The 25607-nt window shown below is 44.8% G+C and overlaps 1 protein-coding gene across 1 annotated transcript; it reads left to right on the top strand.

Moving 5' to 3' along the window:
• Nucleotides 1-6067: 6067 nt before the first annotated feature.
• LOC107188915 (mucin-5AC-like) lies at nt 6068-24921 on the top strand. The gene is made up of 2 exons (XM_015577312.1): nt 6068-8002; nt 24793-24921. Exons 1-2 carry the CDS (start codon nt 6068-6070, stop codon nt 24919-24921), a joined length of 2064 nt encoding a protein of 687 aa, XP_015432798.1.
• The last annotated feature ends 686 nt before the right edge of the window (nt 24922-25607 follow it).

The raw sequence follows: 25607 nt of genomic DNA, 5'->3' as shown, positions 1-25607 counted from the left end.
TCTTGTGGCATAATTTTCCGGGGCTGTAATAGATTTTGGCGCGCGACCAAACCACCCTCCACGTCCCGAGCGATCCGAAAACTCGTTTGGCGGTTTGACGATGCTCGACTGGCGTTAAAGTAACCTCGACGCACGCGTTCTGTGTACAGGTTGTTTCAGAAAATTGGGACCGGCTGGATTTGATCCGTTAATCAGGAAACTGGATCACTCTGTAATATTTATTCTTTAGATTGTGAATTCTGTGCATTTATGGCACGTAAGATTGTCTGAAGCTACAGTCACTCATAAAAAATGGAATTTTTTTTACTGAATTTTTTTTTTTACATATTTTTAACACATGAGGTGATATTAAGTATTTTGTAACAGAATGTATTAGTCCGTGGGAATATTTTACAAAAAAAAAAATCGAATTATGCACCTCGCAGGAGTGACTGTGTGTATTATTTTTCGTAAAGTTCAGTTAAGTTTTTATTGTGTTCTTAACTTAAGTATTCTTAAACTTGGTAGAATTCTGGAACTGTTAACCAGGGAAGACGAATTGATTGTAGGTCTATCGTAGAACTGATAAAATATTCTGACACAATGCCCCCATTAATTATGAATATATTTTCACTTGTGATAAGAAATATATGGTTTTATAGTTGCTCGTCCAAATCTCCAGACACAGTGAATGTAACTTTAAAATGTGGAACGAAAGAAATCGCACGTTTCAATAGTTCGTCGAATTCACGTGTCCCTGGCGCGTCTGACTATTGCTAACACTTTCTACTTAGAAGCCCCCCTATCGAGAACACAGTATCCTCTGCGTTTCATGCACCCCACCTTCGTGTAGACTGCGAATTTTATGCATTTCTAGCACAATCAGGTGTCTACAATTCGGCATAGCAAAAGATTAATACAATTTAATGAGATTTTGAGTTTCTTTGAAGCCTCAACGAATCCTTAATAGAGAAAAGATAGTTCTGTTCGATTGTAGTTTCTGTAAATGAATCCATAAAACTCTATATTTGCATAAATATCCGGAGTGTACTTATAACTATCATTTCATACATAATTATTTTATGATACAAAACCAATATTCAGAATGTTTCTGAACACCTTGCCAAGTAGAAATAGACGGTAATTAATCAACAAAGTCAAATGCATCATCGGATTTACAGATCGAGTTTTCTGAAAAGGAAATTTGATATTACAAGGGGAATTTGATTAAAACGAATCGGCGGATCTGTATTTTTCTCTTACACGCGTTCTGTGTTCACGATGAAGTCGAGACGTCCTCGTGTCGGCGATGCCTTTATGTGAAAAGTTTCGACGGCGGGTCCGCGGGTCTGGACCGGAACTTTTTCTGGATATCGCTGGTCTGTGGGATATGCATTCGCTGCTCGCGAGATACGTTACACAGTGGTCGTGACAGAAGTCGAACACGTGGATGCGGTTATATTGAAAACGGAAAATGTAACAGAAGTCGTGGAATAATCTAGAGTTCCAACTGGGCGCCGTGATCCGTTTCGTACGAGCCATTGCATCGTGGAAATCGCGATAACCTCATTTCATTCTTATCGAATACGACTGGATAATTACTAGACTTTGGATATTATGCATTTATTATATCTCTGGCGAAAAGTATTTTACAGGACAGAATAAATAATCTGTAATGAAAATTATTCATAGGTTAAACATAAAAATATTTTCGTTAATGCTTCCATAAAAAGAGGGGATGTGTCATCTTATACTTGAATGAAATATTAATATAAAATTAGTCGAACTTCTCTATTATTTTTGCACATTCTGTATTTATTCTAGTATTTTTAAAGTGTAACGAATGTGATAGAAACATCGTGTTGCTTTGTTTAAAGCGGAGTTAGTGAATTCACCGAGGTAGAAAATTTTCAAAAAAGGCTTCCTTCTTTTTAAGGTCTAATTTATTTTTCGCGGCAACCTTTTTTTATAATACCAGTCGAGTAAAGTGGTCGCTTTTCGTCTCTGAAAACCGGATTCAAGATTCGACGAGCAGTTCAGCGACTATTCTAGAGGATTTCTCGGTAGAATTGAATACATTCGTCGGGGAAAAAATTACGTAATTCCAGTGTCTCCGGTGTTTACGTCCTACCGTCGATTTATGACCTCCATTCGCTGCAAATGTCTCTTAATCTGCTCGAACTCGTGTTGCATCCATTTTGGGAATGTGCAAACTACTCGCTGAATTTCTGTTAACGCTAAAACGACTCAGCGCAGGTTTGCAAATAATTCTGCCACCCGAATGCACTAATCTCGTCCATCCGGTTGAATGTTCTTCATCAAAACAGGTTCGGGTCTAAACCCTACGTCATTCGGGGATGACATTTTCCTAAACCTTGCTTTGCCTTTGTCACTCACGATCCTATTTCGAAGTACCTAAAAACTGACTCTAGAGCTGAGACAAGAAGATCTGGGATTTGCGGAAGAGGAATCTTCCCTTAACGACTGGAGGTCTCATTTTAGTGTGTCAATGTATATTTATCCATCTTTATACCCCTAGCCACAACCAACATGGAATCGTGTTTCTGTAGTTCCGTCAATTTCTGGCGAGTAACTTTATTATCGTCTTTCATCCATCTTAATGTCATCCGTCGTAACAGAAGAATAAAAAATAATAATCCGTAACTGGATAGTTAATTTGCCCATACGGGTTCAGAAAGAAAACTCTCGAAGATCACCTAAATATAAAACGAAGTATCATCGCACATTAAATAGGAAATTATCTAGAAAGTGTTCCCTAAGGGGTCCTAGCATTCCGAAATCTCATCTTCAAATCATCCGCTGCCCCAGATAGTCCCCGACAAGACGAAACCTCAATCATCTTCCAGCTGTACAATATGCACTTTCACCCTGTCTCGCCTCAGACCGTTCACGATATCGGCAATAACCCTACTGTTATCGTGGTCATAGCCGTTATCATTGATCCACAAGCATCTTCAGGCGGCATGACCAGAGCCCCACATACCCAGATCACGAAAAGGGGGTTGACGGTCGACGCATGCTGCTCGTATTACAGCGAGACCACGTCGGAAGGGGTGGATAGATAAACAGAGGGAGAGAGATATAGAGAGAGATGACGAGAAACCACGGAAGGGAGAGGTAGGGGGTTGAGAGTAGCGGAATCAGGGTGGGGGGAGATGAGCGACGAATAGATGGCAGGAGGGCAATGTGCCCTGCGTACGGCCTCCATCGCCGGGAGATAGTACTCTCGTTCCCATTTTTTTTTTTTTCGTCTATTTCTCTCCCCCTTTATACCCCCGTCTTCCCGTCGAAAACGGTTGTCAACGGCTTGTGGACCAGCAGGGCGTACAACCCGCACGCGTGAGACCCTCTTTCACCGCTCGTTATTTCGCTTTCGGCTAGGTACGTGTACATATCTTTTCCTTTATCTCACCGAATAATTATGTACCCGTGGGTGTCTCTGTAAAATCACATAGACAGAAAGCCGTCGCCGTTCACCTAGCTGGTCCGGGGCCATGGAGAATTCAACCGGGAATCAATGAGACGAAATTAATGGTCGACCGGTTACAGGCGTGTGGCCGCGAAAAAGGGTGGATGCCAAAGACAATAGAATCAAAGGAGAAGCAAAGAGACGATAGGGCGTCCGGTGGACCAGGTAACGTTGGAGGTGGTGTCCCCTCTGTCTGTCCTCAAAGAGACAAACCGAGTCTCGGTTCTTCCTCCACTTGTTTTTGCGTCCTTTGTTTTTGTCCTTCTTTCTCTCTTTCTCCCTCCCTTCTCACCCTTTGCTGGACCACGAAACCCTAGCACCGCGGCTTAGCGGTGAGAGGAAACAGGCGCGAGGATCGGCATGGTCGTCGTCGTCGACAGCGACGTTGACGGCAACACAGCCTCGGAGAACTCTGCTGCTGGACCAACCGGGAGAGGGATGTGGGGGAGGGTGTAGCAAGGCCGTACCAATGTTCCCACAGGAACAGCAAAGAGAGACGACAAGTGGGAGGATGGAAAGGAGGAAGAGGAAGAGAAAGCTAGAGCGAGAGAGAGAGATTGGAAGAGAGTGAGCGAGACAGCTAGAAGAGGTGGTAGGAGAGGCTGAAGAGAGAGCAGTAGTTGGCCGCGAGGCGCAGGCGTGCGGCTGCTCGCGGCTCGAATCCCGCCGTATTCCAAAGAGGAACACGCCACTCCGCCCCCGGCACGGCAGCCACGCGTCAGTCTCACCCGACTGACCTCCTGTCCCTAACTCTTCCCTCTTTTCGATTCCTGACCCGCGCACATTGAACTCACGCGGCTGCCCCTAACCGGCGAGGATCACTCGGTCGTCTCCTTTTCGGTTCATCCCTGTGGACCCGGAAGTCTCGCGTCGTCGTCGTCGTTCTCTTCCTCGCTGTGAATCATGCTGGCCAGCCAGGCTCCCGTTCAGCCCGGTGATATCATCGGGAGTCTCGGGATGACGGAGGATCATCGTCGTCGCGCGATCGGTTGCACGAGGTGGATGACGGATCGTTCGGTCTGAGTGGTCCCGGTGACGAGACGAGGTTGTGTCGACATGGAAACGGCTGCCGAGAAGATCGAAGAATGCCTGAGATATCGGAAGACGGATGATACTGTCTTGTTCCCGATTCGTCAACGGGCGGCATTGTGAGCTCTCGAGACCCCAGAACGGATGAGGAGGGAGAAGTGTTTCACGTCGTATCAGAGAAATTGTTTCGCGTTTTTTTCGGACCCGACCTGTGCTGATTCGTCTCTGCGTGTCCGGGTGGTGGCTGGTGTTTCGAGTGCGCGCGTTAACGGTCAGTCGCGAGGATTCAACGAGCCACGGGGCAGCGTGTGACGTATCCGACGTTAAATTCTAGTGAAGGATAGCGAGCTTGTGGAAGGTTTTGTCTGGTGTCGTTCCGCGCCGGGCGTATCGCGATCTGTTTGTCGATCGAAGTCAACGGTGCGGCACTCACGATCGACCACGTGGTAAATACGTACCGGTGGTCTTGGTTGTTCGACTTGGTACAGAGGGGAAACATAGACGCGAGACGCGTAAATAAGAAAGTTGTTGAAACAGAGGAATTCTCACCTCGAGCAATCATTCGTAGATCGAAGTTCTATTAAAGTACATTATTAGAGGATTTAGCGATCGTTGTCGTTATAGCGGAGATTTATTAATCGAAGATCTTATGTAATATATATAGATATATGTATATATATATATATATATATTTGAGAGATTTATACCGGTTGTTCGCAAGCCAATGCGATACCAGTTGAGAGAGATTTATTAATAGGAAAGAAGAGGAAATAATATAATATGTCCGGCTCGGAAGAATTGGATTGCAGTCGGTACATTGTCCGACATAACAAGCCAGTACTCTGAACATAATAACGGTCATGAGTTCGCACTTTAGTCCGAGTAACAATCGACAAGTAATTAATAACGATCGATTCACGCTAGAATTCCGGCCGTTGAATTAACGCTTGCGGGGCGTACAATTAATCAAATGTTATTTCGGAATATTATACGATCTCCGGGTGCGGGAGACAAAGCTTGACCCCGGCCTATCGACTGATGCAACGAATGAACAAATAGAGCCTAAATTCCGTGTTATCGTTCGCGTGTGGAGAACAAGAAAAACTTCCATATAGCTCGTGATACACTGTCGCGGGAGGCTACCGTCGATAAAAATGGAGATCGGCCGACTCGACGTAGTCGACGAAGGAACGAATGCTTGAACTGCCAAACGACGAAGCGCGGAGATTATCGACTTACTTGCACGCGGGGCGACATGTCGCGCGCGAAATGTGCCCGAGCTGTTCCGCGTACAACTTAAACTCGGTGCAACGATAAAGACGTTGGGGAATGAAACTTTCCTACGTCGGATCATTCGAATAAAGTATCGTAAAGAATAGTTGGATTATCGTTCGTTGAACATTGACTCGGAGGTGTATCATGCGTTTGAATCCACGGACAATAAAATACACTGAAGAGGACCGCTAGTTGTTTAGAAGGTAATAATACGATACTCCTGTGACGAGCACACGACCATGATCGTGCAGCCGGACACCTAGTCGGTCGTGTCCAGACGCTAGGAAAAACCAAATGGGCGAACCGAAACCCGCCTCGTCTCCGCAGCCAAACGGCGGCGTGAAACAGAAGCCGACCAGTCTGAACCTAGCACCGGGTCCCGGTTTCTATCGCAATGTCAACGGACGTGCGAGCCTGAATGATCGTCATCTACAGCACGTCACCGCTGTCGTCGGCGGTGAACGCGGCGCCACACGCGTCAACAACAAGTCCGCCTCACCAAGCCCTGCCACAGCAGTCAACAGTACCGAGTCCGGTGGCAATACAACAATCACCGCCGTCCAGTTACCAGCTCTACCAACAGTACCACCATTATCAGCATTATCTTCAGCGTGGTCGTTGTCTGCAGAACTTGAAAATTTGTTGGAACCCCCGCCCCCACCGGCCCCTACACATCCCGCGACCACGCCTCGAGCAAACTCCGTCAACGACCATCAGCAACACCAACAGCAGCAACAGCAACAGCACCAGCACCAGCAACAACAACAACGTAACAACGTACAGTCGTCCCCGATCAACCAGTTGCCCACCCGTAGCCCGAGTCACAATGGTCACGGATTCCCATTGTACACCCCACCAGCCCCGATACCAGCATCCGGCGCAAATAAAATTCGCTCTACTCCCAATGGTCTACCCCAACCAACAGCACCGAGACGTCCTCATAGTATTGCCGCTCCACCATACCACCATGTCGCAAGTATCCACCACTCCCTTGGTCAGCTCGCTGGCCGAGCAAACGCAACGTCATCACTATCATCATCAGCAGCAGCAACATCATCATCACCAAATGGCGCAGCAGCAACACCATCATCAACCATCGCACCAGGATCAACAGCATCACCGTCATCGTGGAGCACCGTTGGCCCACCAAGCACAACTACATCCTGTGTACCAGGGATGGTACAACGGCGCGCCCATTCGGTCGCCAGCACTCCAGTATCTCTACCAACCGGCGGCGGTCTCAACAATGGCGGCATCAATGGTGTCAACGGTCAACAGGAGCCACGGGGCGGCGGCAGCAACGGTGCATCCGTCAACGGTGCAATGGGACCCACGACTCGCAGCGTTATACCACCCCAGTCTCTATGGAACGGGCAGCTTCAACAACCCGTACCTAGGCGGCCTCACAGCATCGCCTCGACACCCGTTACAACTACAACAAGCATGCCTGCAACAGCTCCAGCAACACCAGCCAGCGGCGGCGGTGGCGGCGGCTGCCTACCATCGTCCGCTCGTACAACAGTCGAGCCTATACAATGGGGTTCCTCTGGAATGGTGTTGCACCAACCCATACCTCGCAGGGCGTACGCTTCGACCCTGCCACATCCCCAGCCACCTACGCCCACGTCACAAGGGCCCGCTCTGAGCATTCTGACGAATCCAGGCAACTCGAACACGTGGACACCCGGCGCGGCTCTACGACCCAGGCCTCACAGTATTGCTACCACCCCTCAAACCGCTCCGATGCCGCCCGCCTCGCCGTCGGATTCCGGTTATCGATCCTTACCATCTGCCGCCAGCGATTACCAGATTCTCAAGTCACCGTCGAGATCTCAACAGCAGACGCAACAACAGCACCAACAACAACAGAATCATCAGAGCGCTGTGCGCCGACTATCTCTGCCATCTGCTCAGACTCTTCTTCGCGTTACCGCGCCCAGACCCAGCCCGACGTTTCACGGTCTACCGTTCCGACCATTTAGCTGCGGCGTCTCGCCGAACGGGAACCCAATCTTTTTGGGATGCACTCATCTGCACACAACAGGCAGCCCAGGCACCGGCAGTACCGGAACCAGAACATCCACGCCGGCTACCAGCCCTGCGACACCGCTCACCACATCGCAGGCGATACAACAGCTGCTCGCACAGCCGCGTAACGGCTTCAAGATAGTCGACGATAAGGTCTCGCTCTTCATTGAAATCCTCGACACACAGGAGAGGTTCGCCAAGGTCAGTCCCCTACGCCGCCCGAACCGTTCTCTCGCATGCACTCCGGGTTACATATGTATATATATTTAGATCGATTCGTGGATGTGCCCCCCCCCCCTCGCGCGGAGATCTTCTTCAAGCATGGTTTCAATTAAGATACAGGGCTCGTTGATGATTTATTTTTAACCGCGGGATGAATCCAGGGACTGAGATTACACGCTGGTCGGTCTGACTGCTATAGTCGTGAAATGGGTCATTCAGATATGGTTCCGCGAATAGGCTGGGTTCTTCTCGTGAACGGATTAGGGACGAATCGGGGGGGATCTGTTGGGAGTTGAGATTATGGGGGAAGTGTTTGGAAATTGCGTAGTGGGATGTTAAGTTTCGATTGGTGATAATCGTGAATGTATATTGAGGGAGCAGTGTCGGTTTTAAATGGAGAACTGTCGGTAAGAGAATTTAGAGGATGTTGGGAAAAATATGTAGATTCTGGATGGGATTTTCTGGATGGGATTTGATATACTGTATCATGCAGGTGGTTAGGGTAACAGGTAGTTTCTTGAGTAGATACGCGGTTTACTGAAAGTATCGTCCTTGTAAAGACTGTTCAATGGCAAAATCACAGCACGATAGATACTGAATCTACTGTTTATATGGAATAACTGGAATTATTATTTTTAAAAACGTATTACACTGTCAACGAGAAACTCAGGTATCGTTACGGTCGAAATTCCTGATTAGTTTACAGTGTATATATACCATATAATAAGTTTATTATGATAAAAGTTTTCTTCCCACAATATTACTAAATAATTATTAACTATTTTGACATTTATACATCATATCTGATAGTTCAGAGTAAGATATAGATACATGATTTAGATAATCAGAAGTTGCTCCCTTCGCATTTCTTACTTTGGCAGTAAATCTATAATTTCGTTATTATTATAAAACATAGATTTACTCTCATAACAAAAATTCTTTTAGGTTTGGTTAATTTTTCTACTTATACGTACAATAATGGGTCCGTAACGGTATCGTAAGAAAATTCTTATTGTTACTTGCAGTACTTGTACCATCAAGGAGGGTTCTCCTCTTCTCAAACTCGAACACATGTACTAACCTTCTGCAACCGATGTTAAAAATCCTCCAATATTATTGTCTCTCGGACAACATCCCTTTGAATCTTCTTTACTCGTCAAATATTACTCCCCGGTCTCGATTACACTCAATACCACTACATGCTCGGTCCATAACGGAGAATTTTCTTCGGTCGCATCTAATACGCCCATTCCCAATAGGATTCTCTCTGCTCGGTTATTCCCTTCTCCGTAAGGTCAGGTGGTTCGATCGTGAACCTGTCGTTCCACGTCGTTGTTTCCTTAAATTTAGTAACGATTCCGACGCCGGTTGCGTCAGTTTTCCCTCTAAATCGATAATGTTCCTGGTCGGCGATGAGCGGGGTATCCCCATCTCTTCTCGTGGCATCCGTCGCGCTCGAGTCATACATAAATTTCGCCCTTGAAAAATAAATGCATCCCCCCACCAGCCGCGTTTCGGGGCGACGGTGTGCCTATCGATCGATCGAAACGAAGTCAGGTGAAACGTAGACCGAGGGAAAAGAGGAAACAGATGGGAGACGAAGAGAGAGGGAAAGGCAGCGACTTCTCGTTCCAGTCGGGTAACTTTATGATTTCGCGCCGCCATCTTGCGACATTATTTATATGCAAAAGCTTCAAGGGCGCGAGGGGGTAACGGGCGGGGAAAATGGCAATGTATCGCGAGTTTCGGGATCCGATTTACCATCCACCCTCGCTTCCGTCCGCGAACGGAGTGCACGCGCATCTGCGTTCTGCATAATGCACCAGGAAATTGCGACGTTAACACGTGGAAAGTCCATTTCTGGCCAAGGCGGGTCGATCGGTCCTGAAAAATGAAACGATTCGATCGGTCGGTCGGGCGACGTGCACGATTCTATCGATTGGTCTACGGGTCTCGTTGATGGATCGGAACAAATTTGCGACGATTTTTCTTACTGGTTGGTTTTTGAAGTGACACTCTTGTGGACGTTTATGATAACTCTGAATGGACATTTGAGAAACCTTGCAATGTGCATTCACTATCTGATTTTATCCATGATCGGAAACCGTGTCTGAGTGTAGATTTTCCTGAGAAAAAAAAAAAGTGAATTTATGTTTGTTTCTTATTTGTATAAAACTATCTATGAAAATCGAAATTTCTATAAGGGTACATAATTGTCATACCATAAGAAGTTAGTTTGATTTCTTAGATACTGAACAATTCAGTGTTCAAAGTGTTTACTTCTTGTTAAATGGTTCTGTACAAACTATCATCTATACCGTCACTCCGTAGATACTAATCGTTCTTCATTTCCAACTCCTGGCATTGATTATCGGTTGTGTAATCCACGGGACTCTCTTTTATTATAAGATTTTCTAAAAAAAAGTTTTGTCAGACGTTCCCTGGTAATATCCACGTTTCCATCGAAAGCAACCGTTTCGAAGATCGGGGGTATCATTAAAACTTCATCGTTCTCGCGATTCTCATTTCAATTGTTCCGTCGTTTCGCGACTGCAGGAATGTAATATATTAAACGAATCGCTATCACTGGTCTCGCAGAGCAAAAAAATAAATGATACCCGTTCCATACGTACCTTTTGTCCGTCTTAATGCTCTTAAAAGGGTGTCTTGCGGGAACGATTGTTTAAGGAAATCAGTGTGCTCTCCCTCCCCTGTTACCGGTTGTTTCCCCCTTTTCTCGCCAGCTCGACGTCGAAACGGTTATAATGAGATTTTGTGGCCCGTATAAAGCTCTATCCGGTCGACGGATATTCCTCAACAATTTCCCACCGAAGAGAATTCTTCTAAATATTACCACGAAAACCCTTACCGCTGAATAGACCATCAGCGTTCTCAGATTCTCGAGAAAACTGCGGAGATAGGCAAATTCATTATCCACATAAAGAGATCCAACTAAAATTAAAAAGATAAGAGACCACTCGCTCTTTTCTCATTAAATATACGTAGGAGTCACAAAATTTAAAGACAATGCGATATTTATTTTTATACGAGTATCTAAACAACCGTTTAAACGCTAAGACGAAACCAGTAAGGAAATATAATAAAAATGAACTAAGAATAAAAATGTAAACTAATACTGGTTTGGTAAAAAAGTTCGTGCGCTGTTTAAGTCGTTGAACGTAGTCAGAGCAAAATTCATGCCGAAAATGCATCTTTTCGATCTTCATGTTAAAAAATATCTTCCATCTTTTTTGATAAAATGTACAGTTAAATGTTAATTATAAGAAAACCGTATGTTTTCAAGATTTGAGTTAAAGTTAATTAGCATATCAGTGCACCTGAAGATAACTGTCGCCGCGAACCGCACGACTTTTTGTTCCAATATATTATTTGAGCTCAACGAACTCTTTAATACTTCAACTACTGGTTAACTATTTGATAAAATATTGCTGTACAAATATTGAACTGTCGCATCAGAATTTACACAAACCAATCTCACAGATCCCATTATACGAATTAACGGTAGTTGCGTCAGTTTATTCTGCACAACTCGTATCATGGAGTGCTTCTCCGTAATCGTATCCACATGGACACACAGTTCCCCTACAAAGTTCAGTTGCGTAGCCATTTTGGTACACACAGTACTTAAACTGTTAATAGATAAAATAAACTTCCATGTTTCATTATACCTATGCAAACTACACGAAACGAATGTTGACCACACGCACTCAGATTCTGATTCCACTCGCGACATTCACGATTTCATCTCTCCTACATATTACTCTGATAAAATTACGCCCGCCGCAGCAGGACGATCTTTATCGTCCGAATCGCGGTTCCCGAAACGACGCTGGGATACCACCCAGCCAGAAAGACGCCGAGTAATATCGAGATATTCGCTCTTCCCTCCACTCGCTCGAGACAGCGAGCAGACAATAAGTCGCAACGAAGTAAAGGAGAAGACAGCCGGCAGATTCCTCGGAGTCCCGATGGAATTTTCGACTTGCAACTGTCCAACGTTTCCACCCCTTTCCCTTCTTTTATTTCGCCCGGGGCACAGGATTCGTTGGGTTCACTCTGGCCCCTGGGGGGATTTAATCCCGCGAAAATCGCCGGAGCACGGATTAGAACCGTGTATACCCAGGTATTCCCACGGAATTCTTCTCCTGTGCAGCCGTTGGTGATGTTTGCGAGTCGCACAGTTTCAAAGGACCGCGTGTCGTTCCCCGAAGCCCCGCGGACAAACCATCCTCTCCTTTTGCGTGAGGATCCGATGAGGCATCTTGTTGATCGTGCGAGAACATCCTCTTCTTATCTATCTGTATCTCTATCTCAGGGCTCTTTGAATCCTTCCTGGAGTTGCCGAATGGCATTATTAGTTTCCAAGTCGACGCGGTTGTGTTTAATTGAAGCCTTAATCTTGCGTCTCCTTGGACGTATAGTGGTAGGTACTGTCTAGGGGAGGGGATTTAGGGAACAAGAAACCTGAATCCTGCGTGCGATCCTCCTGGCTGGCCACGATAAATGTAAACGAGATTTTAGCTCGAGCAGCAGCTCGATTAGGTTTTTGGCCGGGGCTGGTGGTCTGACACCTCCTCCACTGAATTAACCAAGACATAGTGGTCTGGAAGACGGGGCAAAAACCGCTAGACGGGAAAGTCTGTTTCGCAGTTTTCACGTTGTCTTTGTATTGTGTAATAAATCAGAGTTTGTTTATCTGCATTTTTATCTTTTGTTTTTTATATGAAATTATAGTATTTTTTAAATATTTTTTATTAGTAGAAATAAATATATGAGAAAAAAGACACAAATGATGTATAAAAGGTTAATAGAAATTATGCAACGCAGCGGTGTATGTGTACCTTTGAGCGTTCGATTGTTTCTGAAACGAACCCTTTGATATACCAGGTCGTTATACAACTTCTGTTGACCTTTTTTACGTCATTTGTATATCTTTTTTATTACATGTTTACATTCGTTAGATTTAATACGATTAACCTTAAAAGACAAAATTTAACGTTCATTTCTCTGAAAAAAATGCAGATAAAGGAACTCTGATTTTCTGAACTTATACACACTTAAATATAGTTCAGCTTTTGTTTAACACACTATTTTCTGAAGTCCAACGAAAGTCTTGAAATTCTATATAGAGTGAGTTTCCACTAACAACCGCATCGAGACACGATCTGTTGTATTCTTGCACTAACGAGCCCGAGAATTTCCATGTTCGATCTCGAAACAAGCTCCCCCATTTACATCGAATCGTTCCTCCAGTCTGTATAAACGTATCGAAAGCACGACGCAGCGCGTCACACGACGCGTTTTAGAAAAAGAACAGTCGTTGCGTTGTCGTCCCGTCAGCAAAGGCGACAGCAAATGGGACGACGTCGAGGCAGCCATGGAAAATGCTCCGGGAAAATCTCGAGTTCCGTAATGGAGAAAACAGTCGCGGAATCGTCCAGGATCGAAAGGAATCGTGGATCGACTGCGTCGATCCCCATTCTGCGAGCAGCACGGTAAAATAAATCGCTTCGTTATTTTAACGGAACACACAGCAGGACGAACGGTCCGAGCGGAACTCTTCCGGTTCGTTTGGCCCGCGTACTTTCGGATTCTATTTCCCATTATTGGCCGGCGGAAAGTTTTCCGCCTATAGTGGCGAGTTAACACGAAACAATGCGCCCACGCCGGGGAATGTTATGCCGTGCACGGAATCAGGTCCACTCCCCACCCGGTAATGGAAATTCCTCGCAAATTTCTATCGGGGCGAGATCGTTAAAGGCGGTTCAAAACGTTCGAACACCAACGCGATGAAGCCGTTCCGAGCTTCTTTTCGATTTAATAGCAGCCTTAATATCGTTCTGGATGTTTGTTACGGTATCGTTTTTCGATTCTGTGTGTGCGTCTTCGGTTGATTGCGGATTATTTGGACCGGGGGTTTTATTAGCTACTTGCCAAAGTGATTAACTCCAGGAACATATAAAAATATAAAAAGTTCAGCACCAATCAAGTGTTTTGGCACTGATATTTGAAAAAATAGAAAAAGTGGAGTTAGTCACTTACGCGAACGCCTTTTATGTGTCAATAATCGTTTGTTTTTTGTTTGTGATATATTATTGATCAGCATTTGAATTCTAAACATATTCGGAATGCCTATAACGTTTCGGTAGTTAATAATATGTGGAGAACATGAAAACGCGGAGAGATAGTTCAAAGACTGGGGCGACGGAGCGAAGTAATTTACGTGAACGGGATTAAGACGCGGAAAGGCAAGCTGGGCGTAACACTGAAGAAGCACTGTCTAGAAGTGTGCTCATTGTTATGCATTTCCGTTATTAAATATGTATAACCCAGCTACGTTTCCCAGCGTCCCTCACCCCCGATGCATCTCAGTCGTGGCCGGATTAAAGGGGTTATAACTGGAGTGCATGGGTTGGCAGTGTAGCGTTAAAAGTTTACAAACAACGTCTGGGGTCCCCCTCCCTGCTCCAAGTAACTTTCGTAGGACTGTACTTCCGCGTTAACGATACACCCCCAGGTTCGCCACTTCTTCGGTGATACTTCGTAGCTATCCTCCCGTGTTCCCTGGAATATTTTCATCTTTGTTCTTCGTTCGACTTCCGGCGAACTGCTCTGCTACCGTCAGCCCTCCGATGATAATTCGTCGTTGATCTCCCCGTTTGTTTCGCGAGCGGAAGTGACGGCAGGTGAAAATGTCGAGAGTTACTGGGCCTTAAAGTCTGTCTATTTAACTTCATCTTTGTTAGATGAGATCTAATATATTCGGAGTATCTGGAGGAGATGCTTGGAACAGTCGACTGTAGGTGGCTAATGCATCCGACATATACTGTTAGTAGATAATGCTTTTAAAAGAGTACGCAAGTCTGATTGCTCTTTGAAAATTGAAGGCATATTTACAGTGACTAATAGGTAGCAAAGAAAATATTTGAACCACGAGATACTTGAAGGATCATTATGTAAACACTGGGCCTTATAGTAGAAAAAAAATTTTGCTTTCATTACGATTTTTTTGTTTAGTTTAATTCATATTCAAAACGTATATTGACACTTATGGAGTGCACATTTTAAATCCGGTTGTTTAAATACATTCTTCGTTTATTTTACGTTGTTATTAAGGCTGATTCGTAACTAATTTATTTCCATTCTACTTCTAAGACGGTTTTAAATTCCTTTACGATTGCAGTAGAGATTTTACAACAATAACACTTAATTTCGTGTCTTACAAGAACATCCAAGGATTAGATACTCGATGTATCGAGATCATTGTAGAACCAATCCACGATTCACGTGAAAAGTAGACGTCGCGTTGAACTTCTGGCAGTAAGATGAGCGTCGCCGAATGTGACCTAGCAGAGGTAGGGGGTGGTTTTTCCGAGGTAATTCTATTGAAATCAATAAGTGCACGTCTGCCAGGCAGTCGGACAGGAAGGAAATTAGCAGTCGCGAACAGCTGATGCACGTCTCCTCCAGGAATAGCGTGAAACCTTGCGCATGGAAAATGCAGGGGGTGGCATTTTTAGCGTCCGCGTCCTTCCTCATATTACGAAACTCATCCCCCTCGACGAACTCGGGGTTCTCTGCGTAGCTTTCCTGTTTGGTTCGTAAACTCTACTGTTTATCGTTCGTCGATTGTTTAACTTCCTCGATATCGTCAGTACACTACTACCCAATCGAGCTATAACATTACAAGCTTCATGTGATCGTTCTATGTAGTATATTTTCAGAAAAGGTGCTCTGACGGTTATCGTTGAATTCCTACCTACACGAACACAAAGGATAATACCACAGGACAATGTTCCCCACGTACAAATTTTTTCAGTGAACTCATTCCAACTGTTTTCAAACCCATAAAAACTGTTACAATGATCATTACCAATCAAGGGCCATGTACAAACTAAAGCTGCACACTAAACTTCATTCCCCATTAACTTCGTGATACCCAACCTACAGTTCCCTCTTGGCAATTCAGCATTCGAAGAATTCCCTGACCGAACTCGACACTTTCTTGTTCCACAACCATTAGTATATCCCTATGAACTCTAGAATCTCTCTCTGGAATCGAAATAAGGCCTGTTCGAACCGACCCAAACTGTTCCAAGCTTCTCGTGGCCGCGCGAGGAACACAGCTGTAGGGGCTGTTGTTCTCCGGGTACGAAGATGCCCGCGAATATATTTAACCCGTGTATCCAAGCACGTCACTCGAAACTAAGCCAATATACTCTGGCAAGTTCGTCCGGAAGGAACTTCCACCGGCAGAAGCCTATAGCCTCGCGCCATCCAACCCATTCGCCCACCCGAGACATCCGCCAGCAGCGTTCATCCCGACGACGGACCCAGCTACCCTCGCGCACAATGGGATGCTATCCTGGGCGGAGCGTCGGCCGCGAAGGCAACTTCTTAAAGCCGCGCCGCACCGCCCGGTGACGTGTCCAAACTTCGGACACATTTTACTCTGGGCTCTGCCGTACCTATTAACGCGAACTTCACCGTCGGGACACTATATCATTACGATGTTACGCCCGACGGGGACAGGGGAGATCTGGACCGAAATGACACGCGGCGGCACCTACTGCTCTTCCCTTGCCTCATAAATCGCGATGACAACCAGTGTCCATCGAATTTCGATTTTGAAACTGACCTGCGTTTTTCTTCGTCGACGAATGCATTCCAGCCGCTGAACGGCGAACGGGTTGGCAGTTGCTGATAGGATTCCCCGTGACAGGGTTGGGGGGATGTTTCGGGCGGAAGTGCGACCGAGTGATGGAACTTGAAAGGAGAGATATGCTTCTATGTACAGGGTGATCGAAAAAGGGGGTGAGAGTAGGTGCTTATAAGTACTGACCGAGTTAAAGGTTTAGAAAATAACGACACGTATACGTGAGAATAAAGAAAACATCGCGAGGGGTGAGATGATGAAATCCTTCGTTTTCCTAAGTTCCTGTATTTCCTGATGTTGAATACTTTTAATATAATCAATGCGTGTATCCAGAAACATTTATTCGGCTAGAAAATTGAAAGGTATTTCAAACTTTGGAGGTCCAATGTATATTGTAGATGTAATAATCAACAATTTTTTAGGTATTCATTATTTTGTTCAGTGGCTTTTGGTAATTCATATTGTTCCCGGCGCATATTCTCGGCGAAAGCTGTCACGAAACGCCCTAGGGTTCTTGTCTTCCTCGATGAATTCATTGTTTAATCTTAATTAGCATCACAGCCATCAGGTATCAACTTAGAACACGTTAATGGCAATATAATATGCCGTAATAAGATTGCAACGTGAAACGTGAGGATAAAATCCTGTAGCAGAGCAGCCGGAGTTCAGGTATTTACACTGCAAACTTTCCTCCGTTGACTTTCCAAGATATACTAAGTTTGTTGGTCTGTCCACTTGGAGTCTGAATGTGTTCTCCGTGGTCTGTAAACAATGCTTTATTCGAATTCGACGAGATCTCTGATTGGTCCGTGTTACAATAGACGATCCATGTCTCTCACATACTTCTCGTCATATGTATCATACTGTTACCTTAAATTTAACTCTTTCCGATCATAGGATTTTATTCAGAATCATTAATTTATTTAGCTGTCATAACTCATACTATGAGCCTGAACATTCAATATGACATCGCGTCGTATAGTTTTGTTTTTTGCCGCTAAATGGATGCACTCTCAAAAATAATATTTAGGAATTGTTTACTGAATACCAGTTTAGGTTTATTTTTTGTAACTTCCTTGTTTTTCTGACATACAAAAAATAACTATTTTTACAAGCAATATTTTTTTGAAGGAAGTAGTTCAGATCGCAAATGGTTAACAGAAACCAGGAAAACAAATATTGATACTTCGCATATATCTGTATATCATATAATATATCAACTAACACCCACACTTTCACAAATACCATTGGAATCAAGGTAATTTACGTTATTACATACATATATTTCTACTTCCGACAAGAAGACATGAAATTGACCCATTTTATCAAGCTATTATCCCTACGGTGAATATTTCCTCCGTTCCAGAAAACGAATTAGAGTCACAGAAGTGATATATCAACTATCCCAATGGCTCGCAATAGTATAATTTTCCATACAACAAACCGATCTATCCTAATAGATCTTATTATTGTCCGGTTAAAATTGATCGTCCCGGGATGAAATTAACAGAAGGGTAGGTAGCTCACGGCCGAGGAAGCAGTTCTCTCGCGGGGGACCTCTGGTTTTCGGTTTCGCGAGTCGTTCCAGAAGCAACGCGACCGCAATGTTGGGCACCGTGTTACAGGCAGACACGCGGTGCGGCGTCTTCCCGAGGAAATTTGTGAAAGTAGACACAAGGGGGTGGCTTTAATCAACGTAATAAATGAAATTTCGAGTATTAAGAGCGGAGTGGATTGCTTAAGCTGAATATTGGAATATCGAGGGGGGTGGTGGTGGTGGTGATATTTTGTGTTCCCCCTGGTCGAAGACAGGAAACCTGCTGCCCGTTGAATGGAAAACCAATTAACAAAGTAACGAAAATCGAACGGAACCACCGTATGGGAACCGTCGTAAATCTCGATCCACGACGGAGCCGTTTCAAATTCGAGGAAACATCGCGGAATTATTTTTTCGGTTTAATTACGACTTTAAAAATGTATACGCTTCGGGAACGGAAGACGAGGGGAAGGGGTAGCATTCATCGACAGTCCTTGGGAAATCTTTCACGGGAAAGCGACACGAAGTTTCGCGCAAACCGGGCTCGAAAGAAAATATCCCCGGCCGTATTAACGTGAACGTTCATGAATTTTATCCGCTCGTAAAACAATTACGCAAGCCCGGTGGGTGCCTCCCCGCTTTAATTCCAGTCCATTGTCGTCCTGAGTCCGAGTAAAAAATAGAAGCTTTCCTGTTCGCTGCCTTTTATCTTTGTTAACTCGTTACGTTTCGTTCTCTGTCCTTCCTCGCGGCCGGACCGGGCCACTCCGGTGTCGGTACTCTCTCGCGTTATATGTACACGTTTCAGAAACCCCGACGCGCAGTGTTGGAACGCGAAATACGACGATTTTTCATTTCTTTGGACGGTTTGACTGGGTGACAGGAACCAACGGGAACGTAATTTACCGTTTAACAGTTTAGGTACAGTTTTGTCGAAGTGAAAGTTAACATTTCTAGGATAATGGTGGAATAGTAACTGGCACAACGTGAAGTAAATTGGTAGAATTAGAAAAATAGTTTGAATGGAAATGATAGAAATTGAATAAACATCACGAATGGGAATTGTTGAAATGTGATTGCCTCGGCAGTAGCTAATTCTCCGAAACCGAAAACCCCAAACTCTCGCGACACCAAAAAACAGCTCCTAAATTCACCTTAAAATTCCCTTTATCCCCGTACATCGACCGGGGAAACTCGCGATTCGTAAATCATGGGACTCTATAAAAGGGGGCAGGGGGGCGAATTTATCGGCGGCGAATCAAGCATATCGAGCATGAAATCGAGCAAATCGGCCGGATTCTCAGCCTAGGTACGGTGGTCGTATATTCCAAGCCCGTTCTTGTCTGTTCCAAGTTGGCATGGTGATTGAGGGGGGATGGAAAAATCAGCCGTCATTCGCCGTGGATTTCGTCGGTTCGTAAAATGATTATGCAAAAGCGCGGATGTCGTCGCGTGCACGTTCGCCAGGAAGGGTGCTTTAATTTGGAGGCATTGTCGGGGGTGTCCCCGGGAAAATTAAAAGCTTATCTCGCGCTCGGTCCTTCGTTTCCCCTCGCGGCTACGACGACGCCGAGGCGCACCCAACGCTCTGAGCCTCCCCCGCCATTGTCTCGCCGCGCGTGGAATTATTATCAACACCGGCGACGATGTTGCCGGATAGTAATTGTTTGAACGTTGATTCCGACCCATTGTTTGTTCGTCAGTCGCTTTCTTCCCTCTTCCCCTTTCCCCGCTTGCGTTACGTGTCCTTGCTGTATACGTTGTTTCGGGTTGAAAACGCAGTTTCCCGCGGCAAGGCGGCACCGTTAATCTTGAAATCGATACACGCCACAGTCATCAGGGGGCCCGTAAGCCTCCCACGTAGCGGGACGTCGTACGACGCGTTTTCCGCTGGGCGAGATGGTACGCGCGACGACGTTGTAACCGTTTCGTTTTCTTAAATGGGCGTCTCGACGTTACCGATCGGTTTACGTCAGTACGGTTTATTTAGAGCGATCGGTCTTGATTGGCCGATATCCGGCAATTGAACGGGCTCGTTGAGGAGAAACGAGTACCTTGGTATCGGCTGCAAATTCTGAGGAACGAGGTGGGATCCGCTTACGGGACAGATGTTCTCGGGGATGGCGGAAAGGATCGATCGTTGATGGTGTCGATCGTTGGGATTTGCGAGACGTTCGTTGAGCGTGATGAAACTGGTATATGTGAAATGATTTCGTCGTGGAAGGAGTGTCGTCGTTTGGAGCCGCGTGTGGATACTGAAAGTTTGAGTTAGGCCTCCTGTCTAGGAAGTCCAGCTGAACCCTTTAAGGCATTGATTATATTACCATTATTTTTGTGGCAATTTTTATTCCAGATACATTTGATTGTAGTATAAGTGGTACTACGAAGTACCGTCAGGACATAAAGAGTTATCCTTGATTTGTTTTAGGATTGGGAATAACGTTTTTAAGTGCATCACTTTTCTACCTAGTCTAAGCAACAAAAGACAATTCAATATTATTCGGTCAGCAATCTAACAATTCTAATTCTACCACCAATACTCCAATGCAAAAGACAATAAAAACAAATGTCCCAAGAGCATCTGCTCCGGTTCACGAGGGTTCCATCGACATTCCAGTCCAGAACGCACTCGAAAGCGACCGAATCAATTTTCCCAGTGTTGCAGCGGCGTACAGGAACGGCGCAGGTGCGGTGCGCCGCAACAACGGCTTGAATTAATCACCCTGATAAATAATAATAAGTGGGCGGCGTTCACGCGCCTAGTTAGTTCGCTATTAATACGCAATTCATATTAAACGGGGCCCTTTGCCTCAGGCGTAACGACGTGCGCGCCGAAACGTCCCCGTCGGCGTGTTCCTAACACGAGGTGTGCCTCGACGTCACGCGTCCCGGAGTGTCCGTGTCGGCTGGAACAATGTCGCAAGCTTGTTGTCGCGGCCGAAGGCATCGCGCGTGTTTCATAGTTAATGTCCCGTAATTAATCGATGGCTGATAGCTCGAGCCACGAATCGGCCCGGTGGGACGGTGAAACGGCCCGGCCATTACAAGTTTTCGAGTAAATTTTCCACTCGTTTCCCTTCCCTCGTGACCCGACACTTTGACGTTCACCGCCGTTGTTGCGGGTACGATCCGACGGGAAAGCGAATGGCCTTTCGCTTGATGGATCTAGGAAGACCTAGGTGAAAGTTTGTACGACTTAGGTACGATTTAATACTTTGTGAAACTTATGAGGGAAAGACAGTACTGCCTCACGGATCTAATTATTCATTATTCGAATACCCTAATATCCGAACATTCTATTTGTATTGTTCAAACGCTCTGTTATCCGAACAGAGTGTCTTGTAATAACAACATTAAATATTTCATAAAATAATAGCTATATGCGACTGAAAAAAATATCATTGACTTCAGAATTCCAAGCTCTATCACTGTGCTAAGCCTGATTAAAAAGTCAGCGTTACACCTGGGGATCTCTTCTTGTCAGTGCCGAGGACCTTTCGAACACTCATCGAGAATTTACAGTACACCAGAAAGGGGAATTTCAGTATATCCTTTCCACAATTACCAACAAGTTTTCCACACCCACACGTACATCCAAGAACAATCATACATCACATATCCACCTCTCCGACACACCAATCAACCAACAGAAAGACACACAGGCCCAATATAGGACTGAAAAGTATGACCCATTGATGGCTCACGCCACATGATACGATCGAAAATTGGAATTATCGAATTCTTCCGTGTCAAGCAACGTCGCATTCCAGGATTCCTTCCCGGTGAAGCTCGACGCTGCACCAGGGGTGTTTTATCCCCGTAACTCATAAGTTTCGGACTATATCGACGGACTCGATGTATCGATAATTTCGGTACGCCAGTGCTGCGGTCTCGAGCGGCGCGGCGAGCCCGAGCTTTCCTCCTATTATCGGGCCACCGGAAAAACGATAGCACCGCGCCATTAACGCCACTGATAACCGTTATTTAAGAGGGCTGGCTCGGCCCAGGCAGAGCCGCCGCTTTTGTATATAACGGAAGAAGAAGTTTGTAATAAAAATCAATTGAAATGTGCGCGCGCGTGCCAGCTGACTCCTACTGGGCTGGCACCAGCGAAAAGGCGTAACGAAATACGACTTTCAATGTTTTACATCGATGGACGGGGATTATTAGAGTGGAACTAATGAAAATGCATTATCTGTTTTGGCGTTTCGTTCCCAGAGTTTGCCGTGACACGTGTCGCGGATTAAACAAACGCGTATCTACTGCCAATGGAGTTTTCGTTTTCTTGGACCTGTGATGGGCAACTCAGCGCCCGCCAAACTCACTAACGGTCAACAACGTGCAGCATGCGGGCATATGTCAGTGGTGGGTGAAATGTGCGAATGACAGCACAATCTTGTTTTTATTTACTGCCTTTCTGTGGTGGAAGAATTGTACTCACTGCTTCGAATGTTTACTTTGAATGTTTTTTTTTTTATTTATATTCCAAGGGTTTATAAATTTCTGTGGACAAAAGAACACATCTAATCTCTTCAAAGGCATAATAAATTTTAGAGTTGTTTATTGTTTAGATTAAAACTTCCTGTACCAGAAACTACCGCGAATAAGTAACTTTTCCTTGTAGTTATTCATCCCGTTCCAGTTGGACTACGTTTCAGTGCGTATGAAAGATATGGCTCGTTAAATGAAGAGATAATTATAATATATCGGTTCGAGATAATACCACTGAAAATAACGTACTAATTGGCCGACCGCATTTATTCGGGCCACGCCGGAGTCTTCCGGATCGCCGCCACAAATATTCGCTGGCAACGAGCACACGTAACCACCGTCGCATTCCTGGCTGTTGAATTAATCGGCCATTCGCTGGAATTTCGTTTCCGCGGACGACAAAAGAATCCACGGCGTGTGACGTTCGCTTTTCTCGATTCTCGGCTCGGTGCTGGAAATTGGTCTCTCGTCTTATTTTCTTATTTTCCATTGAATGTTGAACATTATTGGCTACCAAGTGATATTTAACAGATTGATTTAACACTATGTTTTAGATCTTTTTCATACCATATGTAATTGGTAATTGAGAACAACTAGAACAAAATAATTTCCTAATTTCTCGTATGTTGCGAAGTTTATTTGTGCACATCCACTCTATAGAAGTTTGAGTATAATAGTCACATTTGTATTCTACATTCACGTACAAACTGCAAAATGCTCTTTATAATATTAATCATGTTCATACACGAGCTTGTAAGTTCAATTCCATAAAATAAAAATAAAGGAAAAATCAATATTATAAAATACTTTTTGAACTTCCAGCTTGCAATATACGAACATATTGTTTACATAGAGAATTATGTACGATGTAGGTTTGATATCGGAAGTTAATCTATAAAACTGAATGTTTGAGAATCACTATAATTGGAAATGTAAAGTGGATAGAGATCTGATATCGCCTTAACTTCCAGAGATATATATGTCAAGAGAAATTGGAGCATTAATTCGATAAAATGAAACACGTCTAACCCGACTCACCATCTGCATCCAAACTTTCGAACGTTCGTATACATTAACTACAAATATCTCGTCTCTACCTCCCATTTCAAAATATCCAAACCCATCTCGTCGAGATCATACATAAATCCAAAGTTAAAACAATCGTCAGCCAACGATACCCTGATCCGACCCCAGTGGCCCGATCTTTCTTAAAATTCAATCCTCATGCGTCAAACACCTGCCACCCCGTAAATTTTCCCAAGACTTCTGGAACAGAACATCGCTACTTCTTTCCGAATCCGTGAGAAAAAAAATTCCACACCGCTCAGTACACGTTCAATTCATTCAGCAAATCCCTGGAAGAATAGAAGACATTTCTCAAATTCGATATCCAATATTATACGCGGCCCGATTCGATCTCTCGCGCGTTTCCTCTCCATCAAAAATTCATGGTTCCTCCGAGGTCCCTCCGCCGTGTCGCGAAATCCGCGAAACTCTCTGAATTGAAATCCCGCGAAAATATTAGCCGTTCCTGTCTCGAAGGGGGTGTGCCGCGGCGACCGATTTAATTAAACGATCCCGCGCTGGTGGGACGGTCATCGATTAAGACGTAAATTATACGTCTCTTTCGGAAGTAATTCGGAGTTTAGGACGCGACTGCGAAATCAGCTGACGAACGACACCCTCGGGAAATTACGGGAAATTGCACTACCGAGACTGCGCGTGTTTTAAACGCGTTGACAAATACGCTCGAGTCTGCCCACCCTCCCACCACCCCTTTTTTTCACTTATATGCATCGGGGACCGGTCTGCCGAGACCTTAAACGCTTCCGACTGGAATCACGATTTCCCAGCGTAACTGTTTCGCGGTGTCTTCCACGTGTATGTAGTTGCTGAGGAAATATGGTGCAAGCTAATAATCCTTTTTCGGTCTGGGACTGATTTTTATAGAAGTTCGATCATCAGAATCATAATTGCTTTTTTTTATTGGTATTTTATTAAGACTTGTTGGAGCAGACTCCAAGTTTACGACAGGGGGGACGATGTTCTGTGGCTTTTATTCAGGTGACTGTAGAAGAGACGCAGGTACCGTCCATTAAAAAAACATGTGAGACTATCAAGATCAAGAACTGTGCTGCACAGACCCTTAAGGATAATGATACATCTTTGTTGCAGTCACATGTTCTGGTATAAAGAAATAGAAACAAAAGTAAAGTCCAAGGACAATAATAATAACCATAGTAATACGCTTTATTACAGTAAAACTGTGGTAACCATCATGGTAGAAAACTACAAGTACAGAATAAAAAAAAATTCCGCAGTCACATCATGAAATAATATGAAGGGTAAGGTTAATACGAGTCCTCCATTATCAGAACCCAACCCTAAGTATAAATATAAGATATAACCGACAATAAGAAAATTAACTCTACAATACAGCCGCTATTAAATTTCGATTTTACAATAATCAAGCAATTCTTCATCTTTTCGTTTCGAAGTTCATACTGCATAAAACCGATCAATGTATTCGATCTCCGTTTTTGCCCCCGAACGTCACTTTTAATGCGAACGCATAACACCGGACGTTATAGGTACACGTCAACGTCGATGTATCCGAGGGACGCATATATCGCGGAGACGTCTCCTGGCTGACACGTACGCGAAAATGTTGCTCCTTCCGCGTGTCACGACCAACTGGAACGAAGAGCGGCGCGAATCCCCCGTTACGTTTCCTTTCCTATTTGCACGAGTTCTCGATATTTCACGCGCATCCACCGACAGTCGCTGGGCCGAGACGCAACAAACTGGTCTGGGCGAACGTTTTTTTTTTGTTTTTGCTCTGGATGATATTGTTTGCTCGTTTCGTTGCAAATAGCGTT

Source organism: Dufourea novaeangliae, unplaced genomic scaffold, assembly GCF_001272555.1.
Source record: "Dufourea novaeangliae isolate 0120121106 unplaced genomic scaffold, ASM127255v1 scaffold125, whole genome shotgun sequence".
Lineage (NCBI taxonomy): Eukaryota > Metazoa > Arthropoda > Insecta > Hymenoptera > Halictidae > Dufourea > Dufourea novaeangliae.
Note: the sequence above shows the minus strand (reverse complement) of the source record. Positions and strands in the feature narration are given on the sequence as shown.